This window comes from Muscardinus avellanarius, assembly GCF_963383645.1.
Source record: "Muscardinus avellanarius genome assembly, chromosome: X".
Taxonomy (NCBI): domain Eukaryota; kingdom Metazoa; phylum Chordata; class Mammalia; order Rodentia; family Gliridae; genus Muscardinus; species Muscardinus avellanarius.
Window position 1 is genome coordinate 49,796,376 of NC_137792.1, and position 13,168 is coordinate 49,809,543.

The window sequence follows — 13,168 nt, forward strand, 5'->3', positions numbered from 1 at the left end:
AAAGTAGCTTATTTTTTGTGCATATTCTGATTCCCTACACCATCTTAATCCTACAGTGAACATTTTAAAATTCCATTTAACACCTGCTTTAAATATTTGGGGTCCATATTCATGCATAAAATTTTCAGTATATTTATTTATACAATTCTATTCCATTGATCTATATCTGTCCTAATACCAGTACCACAAAATGTTGATAACTGGAAAGTGTAAGTCTTCCAACTTCGCTATTCTTTTTCAGGATTATCTTGTCTATTCAAGATCCCTTGAAGTTCCACGTGAATATTTTTTTTCCATTTCTGAAAAAAAAATTCATTAGAATTTTGATCGAAAATTAAACAAATAGATCATAAACAAATAGTGGTACCATTTTTTATTGTGGGATTAAACCCAGGGGCATTCTACTACCTAGCTACACCCCTACCCCCTTTTATTTTTTGTTTTGAAACAGTATCTTGTACATTGCTGAGATGCTCGCTATGGCTCACTAAGGCTATCCTTAAACATGCAATCCTCCTGTCTCATCCTCCCAAGTACCAGAACTACAGGTGTGTACTATCACACCCAGCTATTAGTACCATCTTAATAATATTAAGTGTTCCAATCCAAAAACATGGAACATCTTTCTATTTCTGTAGGTCATCTTTAATATTGTTCAGCAAGGTTTTGTAGTTTCCCTTTACAAGTCTTTCTCCTCCTTGGTTGAATTTATTCCCATGTTGTTCTTTTTGATGTTTTATTAAATAGAATTATTTTTATTTATTTTATTTTATTCATTCCAGTCATTACTAGTTATAGAAATACAACTGATTTTTGTATTTTGTTCTTGTATCTTACAACTTCACTGAATTAATTTATTAACTCTAATAGTGATTTTGTGATTCCCTTAAGGTTTTGTGTACAATAATTCATGTCATATGAGAATAAAGTGGCTTAACTTCTTCCTTTCCAATGTGGATGTCCTTTCTTCCATCCTTCCTTTCTTTTCCCAGATGCTCTCAGTAAGATTTCTAGTACAATTTTGAATATAAGCAATAAAGTAGGCATTCTTATCTTATTGTTAGGGAGAAACTTGGTGGACCTATTTCTGGGGACATGGATTGGCATGACTCCATCCAGTTCCCTTGGCAGGCAGAATGGTCTTCAGACCATAGTAGTGCAGAGATAGACATGGGCTTCTTTGAAGTTCTACATGTGAGCATGGCATGGTGTTTCATGCCTGTAATTGCAGTACTTGGGAGACTGAGACAACAGGATCACAGGTTTGAGGCCAGCCTTAGCAAATTAGCAAAACCCTATTTCAAAATCAAATAAGGTTGGGGGTGTAGCTCAGAGGTTGAACACCTCTGAGTTCAATCTCTAGTACCCCCCCAAAGTTTTCACTCTAGGTGAGCCTGTGTATTTGCCAATTTTATGTTATGATAAAAAAATACCTGAGACTGGTATCTTTATAAATAAAAGGATTTATTTAGCTCATAGTTCTGGAGGCAAATGGCATGACACTGGCTCTGGCTCATGCTCAACTGATGATAACCAAATGGCAGAGAGCAACACAATAATGGGAGTAGCATATGAGCAAGAGAGAGCACACAGCCATGCACAAAGCCAGGGAATGACTCAAGGGCCAGGCTTGCCCTTTTCTAACAACTCAGTCTTGTGAAAACTAACTCAGGCATTCATGTGAATTACCTTAATCCCTTCTGAAGGCAGAGCCCCCAACAAGTTCCCATTAGACTCCACTCCCCCTTAAAGGTCCTACAACCTTTAAATAGCACCATGCTGGAGACCAACTTCCAACACATGAACGATTGGAACAAACCACAGCCACCTGTTCCTGTTTCCCAGGTCTATAGGACTGGAGTCAAGGCCACACATAAGTGGGGCTGGAACTGAGTCCACAGAAGGTGGGTTGTTTCTGCAGCTAAGGCCACAGATGGCAGGCTTGACTTATCAAAGAAACCACATTTGTTTTGGGGCTCCACTGTGGTTTTTCAACCTTCTACCTGGATCCCAAGACTCCCACAAGGCACCTTTATCTATAGATGGTTGTCAATTGTCAGATCATTGTTCCTATGAAGGGAATGAGAACTAGTAAGCCCTTATTCCACCAACTTGCTGAAATAACCCTCTCAATACTACATTTGCAATTGCTTCCAGGTGATACCATGCTGGAGTACCAAAACCCTAAGTGGTTTTGTCAACATTTATGAGCCTTTTACAGGAATCAAAGGTAGAAAATGACTTCACTTTCACCAGCCTAGACCTAATGTCCTCATTCCACTCTTCTTCCTGTTTTTTTTCTCCTTCATGTATACCATCCTAAAATCTATGAAGCCAGAATGTTTGTGTGTATGTGTGTGTGTGTGCGTGCGCGCGTGCGTGCACGCGCGGTACTGGGGATGGAACCCAGGGGCATCTACCTCTGAACTACACCCCTCGTCCTATTTTTTATTATTTATTTTGAAACAGGGTCTCACTATGTTGCAAAGGACCTCACTAAGTAGCTGAGGCTGGCCGCAAACATTGATCCTCCTAGCTCGGCCTCTCAAATGCTGGGATTATAAGCGTGCACCACCATGCCCAGCTCTGCCAGAATGGTGTTTGTTTGTTTGTTTTTGGTGGTACTGGGGATGGAACCCAGGGACCTTCTACCTCTGGGCTACACTCCCAGACCTATTTTATATTTTATTTGGAAACAGGGTCTCTTAGGCCAGCTGAGGGTGGCTTCGAAACCTGCGCGATCCTCCTGTCTCCGCCTCCCAAGCGCGGGGATTACAACCGTGTGCCACCATGCCCAGCTGCCAGAATGACTTTAATTGCACATTTGATACTGTTGAGAAATATGCAAGGGAAAATTAGAAGAATGATACAATTGGGAGGAATTGCTTCTCACTTTGTATTCACTTTCCATGTGTCTATGCTAATCTTTTGCAACAGGTGTTCTTTGGCAATGTGGATTCATCTGGGACAAAACACAATATTTTTAATCCTCCAATTATTGCTCAGTACATCCGGTTGCACCCAACTCACTTTAGCATCCGCAGCACTCTTCGCATGGAGTTGATAGGATGTGATTTAAATAGTAAGTGTCAAGTCACCCCATATCTATTTCTTTCCCAACCACTGGTAAAATAACTAACTAGCATAGTTATCCGGAGACTTGGAGAAAGGGTTCCCTGTATCAGTATGCAGAACGGTAAGTAATAAGACCAGCATAGCTTCAGAGAAACCCCAGGATTTTGTTACCCTAACCACGGAATTTCCCCAGAGGCAGCAGCCTTCTATACTTCTATTAACAAGGAAATAAAAATCAAACAGAGCTAAGCAGAGTCAAGCATTGTGGAGCATGCCTGTCACCCCAGTACTTGAAAGGCTGAGCCAGGAGGATTGCAGGTTTGCAGCCAGCCTCAGCAACTGAGACTCAAAGACTTGGCAAGACCCTGTTTCAAAACAAAAAAATAAAAAAGGACTGGGGATGTAGCTTGGAGGTAGACTGTCCCTAGTTTCAACTCCCAGTACACCTCCTAAAAAAAGCTGAGCATGGATGACTAGAAAACAAGAACATATTAACTCTAATGGACTTTGTGCAAAAGGCAATGCCTTAGCAATGATGATAGTAGCACTAGATTTTAGCAATATACCAGGAGAACCTAGGCTGCAGACTGTCCTTGTAATAGCATTCTCCTTTCATTTCTTCCAGGTTGCAGCATACCGTTGGGAATGGAGAGTAAAGTAATATCAGATACACAGATTACTGCCTCATCCTCCCTCACCAATATGTTTGCCACTTGGTCTCCTTCACAAGCCCGACTTCACCTCCAAGGGAGGACTAATGCCTGGAGACCTCAGGTAAGAGGCAACAATGGGGAAAAAATAGGGGAACCTCTTGTTTGCTCAGAGGTATTTCTGTCAACTCCTGCTCTTCCAAAGGGTGTCTAGGGAGGCTGACTATGGCATTCAGTGGATGTGCCATGTGACTTCACACAGCATTCACTGGGGAGAAATGATCCCTAATTGAACCTCCTGGAAGAATCTTTGTATTCCATACTAGGCTGATATCTTTCAAGTAATCAAAGTAGCTAAAGTACAGTTTTACACATCAATAGTTAGCTTTCTTTCCAGGTCTCTCAGCACCTCAAAAGAAGGGGTTATAGACATTTACAGTTCATTGGGCACATATATTTTCCAGAGCCATCCAGTTTGTAATCTTTTTTTTTTTTTTTCTTGTGGTACTGGGGGGTGGAACCCAGGAGCTTTCTACCTCAGGGCTACATCAGCTCTATTTTTTATAATTTATTTGGAAACAGGGTCTCACTAAGTTGCTGAGAGCCTCACTAAATAGCTGAGGCTGGCTTTGAACCTGTGTAATCCTCCTGTCTCAGCCTCCCAAGTGTGGGGATTACAAGTGTGCGCCACCATGCCCAGCCAGTTTGTGATTTTCTTTCTTTCTTTTTTTTTGTGGGTCTAGGGGTGGAACCCAGGGACATTCGACTTCCGAGCTACACCCCCTGCCCTATTTTTTATTCTTTATTTTTAAACCAGGTCTCACTGAGTTGCAGAGGGCCTCACTAAGTAGCTGAGGTTGTCCGTGAACTGCGATCCTCTGGTCTCAGCCTCCCGAATGCTGGGATTACAAGTGTGTGCCACCATGCCCGGCTTCAGTTTGTGATTTTCAATCACTGAATAATTTGTTTAGGGGAGTGAGTAGAGTTGTCTCTGCTCCTCCAAGGATTTATTTTAAGCAAAATAGTTCGTATACTACATTGCCAAACTTTTGTACTCAGTCAGGGTTATATATGGCTCTTATTTTCATTCAGAATTTACTGGGCACCTAGTAAGTAGATGGCCCAGAAATACAGGATGAGTTATGAAAAATAGGGGCCCTCAAGTTTCTTCATCAAATAAGAGAGACTTACAAACTATAAAATGCAGAGCGATAAGTGCTATGATATGGGTAAGAATTAATTGGAGGATTTCGGGGAACAAATCATGACCAACAGGATACTAGTCCAAATTATCTTTCTTAGGTGAATAATCCAAAAGAGTGGCTGCAAGTGGACTTCCAAAAGACAATGAAAGTCACAGGAATAATCACTCAGGGAGTGAAATCTCTTCTTACCAGCTTGTTTGTGAAGGAGTTCCTCATCTCCAGCAGTCAAGATGGACATCACTGGACTCTCTTTTTACAGAATGGCAAAGTAAAGGTATGCTGTTCGCATAAGAAACATGCAAAATACCTCCTAGAGCTGGACATTTATAGATATAATCAGGTCACTAGGTGTGGTGGTGCATTCTGGTAATCTCAATACTTGAGAGGCTGAGACAGGAGGATCAAAGGTTCATGGCCAGCCTCATCTACTTAGTGACACCCTCCACAATTTAGTGAGACCCTGTTTCAAATATAAAGGATAAAAAATAGGGCTGAGCCGGGCGTGGTGGCGCACGCTTGTAATTCCGCGCTTGGGAGGCTGAGACAGGAGGATCGCGCAGGTTTGACGCCAGCCTCAGCTACTTACTGAGGCTTTCAGCAACTTAGTGAGACCCTGCTTCCAAATAAAATAGAAAAAAAGGTCTGGGAGTATAGCCTGGAGGTAGAAAGCCTCTGGGTTCCACTCCCAGTACCACCAAAAAATAGGGCTGGGGATGGAGCTCAGAGATAGATTGCCCCTGGGTTCAAGCTCCAGGACCACAAAAAAGCGATATAATCAGGTCATTATGGAACCAAACTTTTGTGGTCAAATTTACTGAGTATATTAACAGGACACTATGAATAGTATTATGAAAGAACACAGTGACTCTAAGCAAGGAAATATAAACCTAACTACCAGAGCATAATCAAGAGTTGATTGTACTCATTGATGTTAATGTCATCCAAGATTATGGCAATAATCAGAGGACTGAAGAATGAGTTATTTGCCAAATTCTTAATGAAACCTGTATCCTCATCAGCACCCTAAATTCCCAAGCTTTGTTAGCCAGGCAACACCACTACCCCTCCTTGAACCTTGGGCAGCAGAGAGGGGAGGAAGACTCTCCCCACTGGGGAGCAGAGCATGAAAGATGGCACAGGACTTTGTTTGTAAGCTTAGTTTCAGGACAAACATGGTGAGACCCAGTAATGGGTAGAAAATGAAGACATCGTCTGCAGTCATGAGCTCACAGATGGAGCTTCTAGCCCACCCCCCGTTCAGTACCAGGCAGAGACCTACACACTAGTGGGACAGACTCAAGTTTTAGCCTGCATCATTGTCAACTACAGCATGGGCTTTGTTGTACCCCTGAGACTCTGCAGGTCCCTGTGGCTATGAGATTCAGGCATGACCCAGCTTAGTGTCAGCTCAGATAGTCAAGGACTACCTTCACCAATAAAACTTGGGCAGCATAATGTGAAGATCCTCTTCACTGGGAGAAAGGCAGGGTAGCAAGCACAGAGTTCAAGAACTGAGTGCCAGGCTGATAACACATAACACCATGCAGACCTAATGGCTCCTGTTCACAGGCCTGACTGTGGACAGAGTCTCTGGAACAGCCACAAGTGCCAGGGGAAGACATATACCCCAGAGAGTTTGACTTCTATTCCAGCTGACATCACCTGTGGCTGGTTGCAGTGGACTTGAGCCATGAGTCTTCCTCAGCAATAGACAGCCTGTAACAGCACGGTATAGGATCCTGGAGCCAGTCCATTCATAACAATTATGCCAAGAGTCAGGCAAAATCCTTCAGTGCCTAACCACAAGCAAGAATTATGTGAACAGTGTGCTGCCCCAAGGAAAGACTTGTGGGCACAGATTACTCTTTCTTGGTGTTTCCTTGGTTCATTCTGTGAGACAAGAGATTCTGCTTCTGAGCTGTATCCACACTCCTATTTTATTATTTTATTTTGAGACTGGCTCTCACTAAGTTTCTGACAGTCTCACTAAGTTGCTAAGGCTAGCCTTTAGCCTTCTATCCTTCTGTCTCAAACTCCCAATACTGGGATTAAAGGCATAGGCCACCACACCCAACTGCCTGGTTCATTTTAAACTTATGAAGTACAGATTTGGGACAAACGTGAGCTTGGATTGCTATCTAGTGCTCAAACAGTGACAACACACCAGCACCAGACTCTGGAAAACCTGGGCTTAGGGTCTTATCTAGTGCTGAAATAATGGAATAAGAGAAAATAGTCTGCTTGAAATGTCTTGGAAAAACAACCACAAACAAAGACAGATTAAGGAGACTGGAATGAGGACCTAATCTTTCAATACTCAGATGATGTTGTATGTCAACACCAAGTGCTTTCAGGATACAGTGACCTCATCTATAGTCAAAACAAGATGCCAGAAACTGACCGGATAGTAATCAGTGTGGGAGAACTCTCACATAGAAAATTGAGAACAGCTGTTTTAAGAGAACTCGATGAGCTTGAAGAAAACACAGAGAAATGATCCAATACACTAATGGAGAAATTTAGCAAAGAGATGGAAGCAATAAAAAAATAGAAATCCTTGAACTGAAAAATACACTCAGCAACATAAGAATTAAGAGGTAGGCATGGTAGCACAATCTTATAATTCCAGTACTTGGGAGGCTGAGACAGAAGGATCACAGATTTTAAGACTAGCATTAGAAACTTAGTGAGGTCCTCAGCACTTAGTTAGACCTTGTTTCAAACTAAAAGAAAAAATAGGGTTCTGGGTATAGCTCAGGGTAGAATGTCCCTGGGTTCAATCCCCAGTACCACAAAAAAGTGAATAAAACTATCCATAACTCACCTACAGAATAACTAGTAAGACAAAGAATACCATAAGTTTCTGGTTATAAAGAGGAAATTTCCAAAGCTAGCAGAGTTCACCTGTGGATAACTCGGGAGAGACCGTGATAAAAAAAAAAAAAGGACCAAGGTCAGTACAAGGCCTAGTGATGGTAGGGCATGAGGAAAATCACTTCTGATATGAAACATTCCCCATCTGATCAGTGGGATACTAATACCTGAGGCCTGCATTGACTTCTGGAGAACTAAAATGAAAGGAATTGAAAACCTAACACACTAGAAGTGATGAATGAAAGAAATGGTGGGAAGTATGTCCTATGAAAACAAAAATGAATCACTAAATGACAAGACATGCAAACCTCTTCTAGCACCATCTGCCAAGTAAATTGCACTTCACTTTTTGAACAGTAGAGGGTATTTCTGGTTTAAGAAACCTTGCAGATGCCAACATTTCTCAAGTCTGACAATACAAAAATCGCATTTTATTGCAGGAAGAAGGAAATAAAAGGAATTTTTAATTAAAATAAAATGTCATATAAGCGCTGTGCGTGGTGGCACACGCTTGTAATCCCAGCATTTGGGAGACTGAGACTGGAGGATTGCGGTTCGCAAACAGCCTCAGCTACTTAGTGAGGCTCTCTGCAACTCAGTGAGACCCGGTTTCAAAATAAAGAATAAAAAATAGGGCAGGGGGTGTAGCTCGGAGGTCAAATGCCTCTGGGTTCCATCCCCAGACCAGTAAATAAATAAATAAATAAATAAATAAATAAATAAAATGTCATATAAGGTAGATTGTATTACTATATTTGTCTTGATGTTTCACTCCCTGGTGCCTTTTTTTTTTTTTTTTTTGGTACTAGGGATTGAATCCAGGGTCATTCTACCTCTGAGCTACAACCCCAGCCCTTTTTGAGATAAGGTCTCACTAAATTTCTGAGGGTCTTGCTAAGTTGCTGAGAGTTTAATTTAGTTGCTGAGGCTGGCCTCGAACCTGTGATCGTCCTGCCTCAGCCTCCCACACACCAGGAATTACAGGTGTGTGGCCCCTATACCTGGCTATGACAGAAGCTCTAAGTGTGAATGTGCATGTGACTCAGTCTCTTGTGCCAGACTTTGAGCCTCTAGAACTCAAGAGAATGCATTTTTTCAAATTTGTAATAATTTGAAAGTTCTAGAAAATTAATATAAGTATATAGAAAATATTAGTGTTGAACTAAAAGTGTCAATAAGAACTCAAGAATTAAAAAAATATACGTCCAGCTGGGCATCGTGGTTCATGCCTGTAATCCCAGTAGTTGGAAAGCTGAGACAGGAAGATCTCAAGTTCGAGGCCAGCCTCAGCAACTTTGCAAGGCTCTCAGCAACTTTATGGATTCCTGTTTCAAAATTTAAAAAAAATAGAAATGGCTGGGAATATAACTCTAATATAGCATACCCCTAGGTTCCATCCCCAGCACTACATATACACGCATATACACAGTGTTTATTTTAGCACTGTCCATTGAGAGAGCCTAGAAATAATGCCACCAGAGTAGCAGTGAGTATGCCAGATGTTGGTCTCTATCATTTTCCAGTAAAAGGGATCTGGGCTCCTTTGAGAACTGACTGCAAGGCTAGAGCAAGAAAAGTACCAGGTGATCTTGGCACATCTTAGCAGAATGCGAGGAATAATGGGGTCCATGTGAAAACAATACAGGAACCTGCTTGAGGGCTTGTTAGCCCAGCTACCCAGGAGATTGAGGCAGGAGAATCTCAGATTTGAAGGCCAGTGGGGGTAACTTAGTGAGAGAGACCCTGTCTCAAAACATTTTTAAAAGGGTTGGGGAAGCCGGGCATGGTGGCTCACGCTTGTATTCCCAGCATTTGGGAGGCTGAGACTGGAGGATGGTGGTTCGTGGACAGCCTCAGTTACTTAGTGAGGCCCTCTGCAACTTAGTGAGACCCTGTTTCAAAATAAAGAATAAAAATAGGGCAGAGGGTGTAGCTCTGAGGTAGGATGCCCCTGGGTTCCATCCTCAGACCCACACACACAAAAAAAACGAACGGTTTGGAGGTTACAATGCAATAAAAGAGTATTTTTTATAAAAAGGACGAACTCAGTGGTAGAGCCCTTGCCTAGCATGCACAAGGCCCTGGGTTCAATCTCCAGCATCAAAAATAAACAAATAAATAAATAGACGTGAGATTTTCTTCACAGAATATTTTCAGCTGGTAAATTTAGAAGAAATGACAAAATTGGAAATTCAATTTTCTTTTTCTTTTATTTTCTTTTCTTTCTTTTTTTTCTGTACTGGTAATAGAACCCAGACGCATTCAACCTCCAAGCTGCACTCCCAGTTCTAGTATTTATTTTCTTTTCATTTTGAAACAGGGTCTCAGTAAGTAGCTGAGGCTGTCTGTGAACCACGATCCTCCCGAATGCTGGGATTACAAGCATACGCCACCACAACCGGCTTGGAAATTCAATTTTCAACCATTGGTAATGGTTGAAAACTGACATCGATTTTTCAACCAGTGGAATTTAATAGATGCTAAAACTATTGAATAAAAGTTTACTGGAGAACAGAACAGTCACATGCTCTCAAAGCTTACCCCCACAGATTGTTTCTGAGGAAAGGGAAGTTATTTCTTTTATAATAAATAGACTGAATGGACACCATCCTAACCAAGTCAGAGAAAATAGTCAATAAGTCTGTAGAAACATATATGCTACAAAGGAAACAAACAAAGATTTGGGATTTAAACAGGAATCTTATTTTAGATGAGGAAGAGTTCTCCAAAGTGTGATATTTAAACTAAGACTCAATGGATTAAAAAAAAAAAACAGATCCAGGCGTGGTGATGCATGACTGTAACCCAAGTACTTGGGAGGCTGAGGCAGAAGGATCACAGGTTGGAGGCCAGCCTCAGCAATTTAGCAAGATCTTCAGCAACTTAATGAGATCCTGTCTCAAAACAATAAAAAACTGGAGGTGTATCTCAGAGATATAATGCCCCTGGATTCAATCAGGAAACAAGGGATAGGAGACTTCCCAACAGATGGAATATATATACAAAGGCTCTGATATTTTTTAAAAATGCTGGCACTGTCCAGCAACTAAAAGACCAGTATATTTGTACAATGCAGTGAAATAAGGGGATTGTAGTGGGGGATGATATCAGAGACTTGGGCTGGGGCTCTGTCATGCGGGGCTTAGAGAACAGAATAAGGAGTTTGTTTTTTATTCGAAGTGAGCTCCTTAAGGCTTTAGTCAGAAGTGTAGCATCTCCAGGTTTATATTTTGAGAATATCTTTTTGACTGCGACCTAAGGGGCCCAGGGTGAGAGCAGACCAATTAAATCAGTATCTCTTGGGAAGAAGCTAGCCCAAACCTCATTATTTTAAAAAAGCTCCCTAGTGGTTCCAGTAAGCAACCAGGGTTAGGAATTTAGTGAGGGGAACTAATAGCTATAGAAGAGATCTGGGTGCAGTGGCACACATCTGCAATCCCAATACTTGGGAGGCTGAGGCAGGGAGATCACAGTTTTGAGACCAGCCTCAGCAACTTAGTGAGACCCTTTTCTTTCTTTTTTTCTTCTTTCTTTCTTTCTTTCTTTTTTTTTTTTTTTTGCAGGTCTGGGGATGGAACTCAGGGGCATTCCACCTCCGAGCTATACCCCCTGCCCTATTTTTTATTCTTTATTTTGAAACCGGGTCTCACTGAGTTGCAGAGGGCCTCACTAAGTAGCTGAGGCTGTCTGGGAACCTGCAATCTTCTCTCAGCCTCCAGAATGCTGGGATGACAAGCGTGCGCCACCACACCCGGCGAGACCCTTTTTCAAGATAAAAATAAAAAGGGCTGGAGATGTAGCTCAGAAGTAGAACATATCTGGTTTCAATTTCCAGAACACACACACACACACACACACACACACACACACACACACACATCAGGCTCTTTTTTATAGCTAACCTCTGTAGGATCAGTGTTACTTCACACCACATTTGCCAGGAAGAGTCCCTTCCCACTTGGTATCTGAAGGGAAACTGACAACACTCTTTGCAGAAATGAAGACAGCAGGAAGATTTCAGGGAAATGTCACCCCAGTAGCTCCAGGGAGCAGGAGCCCTTTTGTTGCTGTTTAACAACTCCTTCCCCCTTCTATATCCTACTTCCTGTTGCTCTCTTCCACACAAAACGGCCTCCTTGGGAGATCTTCTGTATATCGCTGTGTCTGTCTGTTCTTGCAATAGCATGCACTATCATGGCATGTCACCTGTTCGTGTTATTCTCCCAGACTCTTGCTGCTCTGAGCATTCATCTGGAATATGCTACTGCAGGATGACCAGAGAATACACACACACACACACACACACACACACACACACACACACACCCTGGGAGGCGAAACCCCATGGAGTTTTCAGAGTTGCCTTGAATTATGCTTCTTGAATAGTCACACATTTTCCAAAATATCTACTGGCTAGAAGGTAGGCTTAGGCTTACTTCCATAGTCCAACGTGCAAAGATTCCTGAGTCTTGAACTCTCTTCCCTCTTCCTTCTCACTGTAGCTTTTGTTATCATACCAACATGGGTGAAAACTCCATATCTGACATATAACACTAGCTACCACTTATTGAGTGCTTACTGTATGTTCCTCTTGCAATAGCAAATGCACTGACTGATGGATCAGCAGGCTGAGGCTTGAGCATAGATGCTGTGTGTGACACAGGGCAAAGCATTCAATTTTACTGAGATTGAGAAGATGAGTGAGAACATATCAGATATAATCAAAAGCCTCTAAAGTGGGCAAGCAGGGAGCTCTTCCTTCTAGGTGTTACGTCTGCTTCCCCTGGTCATGGATGTGACACAATTATCTATTCATTCACCTTCTGGGGTTCAGACTACTGGAAGCAACTGGAAGTAAGAAAAGTGCCCATGCTTTGTGGTAGGCTTTGTAATGGATGCCAAGAAGAGGAGCTATGGACTTGAGGATCCTGGCGGGTTGGGTAGTATAAACATTGTAAATTTTGTCCTGTTAGACAACTAATAAATGCTACTTTTCCTTTTTCAGGTTTTTCAGGGAAATCAAGACTCCTCCACACCTGTAGTGAACTCTCTAGACCCACCATTACTGACTCGCTACCTTAGAATTCACCCCCAAAGCTGGACACATCAAATTGCCCTGAGACTGGAGGTTCTGGGCTGTGAAGCTCAGCAGCTGTACTAAAGGGGTCACTGAAGCCCCTGTCAGTCTCCTTGCTTCACTAACTCCAGGCCAGTGACCCTCTTCAATTTCCAGGTTACATTCTGCCCACGTTCTCTTTGGTGTCATCATTTTCCTCTGAATTGAAATTGTACCATCCTGCTGGACACTGCCCTGAAGCCTCCCAAATTTCCTCTCTCAGAGCTACCACTTCCTTTGTTGTAGAA

At 42.2% G+C, this 13,168-nt stretch overlaps 1 protein-coding gene across 2 annotated transcripts in view; it reads left to right on the forward strand.

The window, feature by feature from the left end:
- F8 (coagulation factor VIII) overlaps positions 1 to 12,965 on the forward strand; it is a gene marked incomplete at both ends in the record, with an annotated part of 111,351 nt that extends 98,386 nt beyond the window's left edge. For both annotated transcript variants that reach the window (XM_080718661.1, XM_080718662.1), the window contains 4 exons: positions 2,938 to 3,082; positions 3,701 to 3,849; positions 5,028 to 5,204; positions 12,810 to 12,965. In XM_080718661.1, coding sequence (XP_080574787.1) covers positions 2,938 to 3,082; positions 3,701 to 3,849; positions 5,028 to 5,204; positions 12,810 to 12,965 — 627 coding nt within the window. The remainder of the gene's footprint in view (positions 1 to 2,937; positions 3,083 to 3,700; positions 3,850 to 5,027; positions 5,205 to 12,809) is intronic.
- Positions 12,966 to 13,168: the final 203 nt, after the last annotated feature.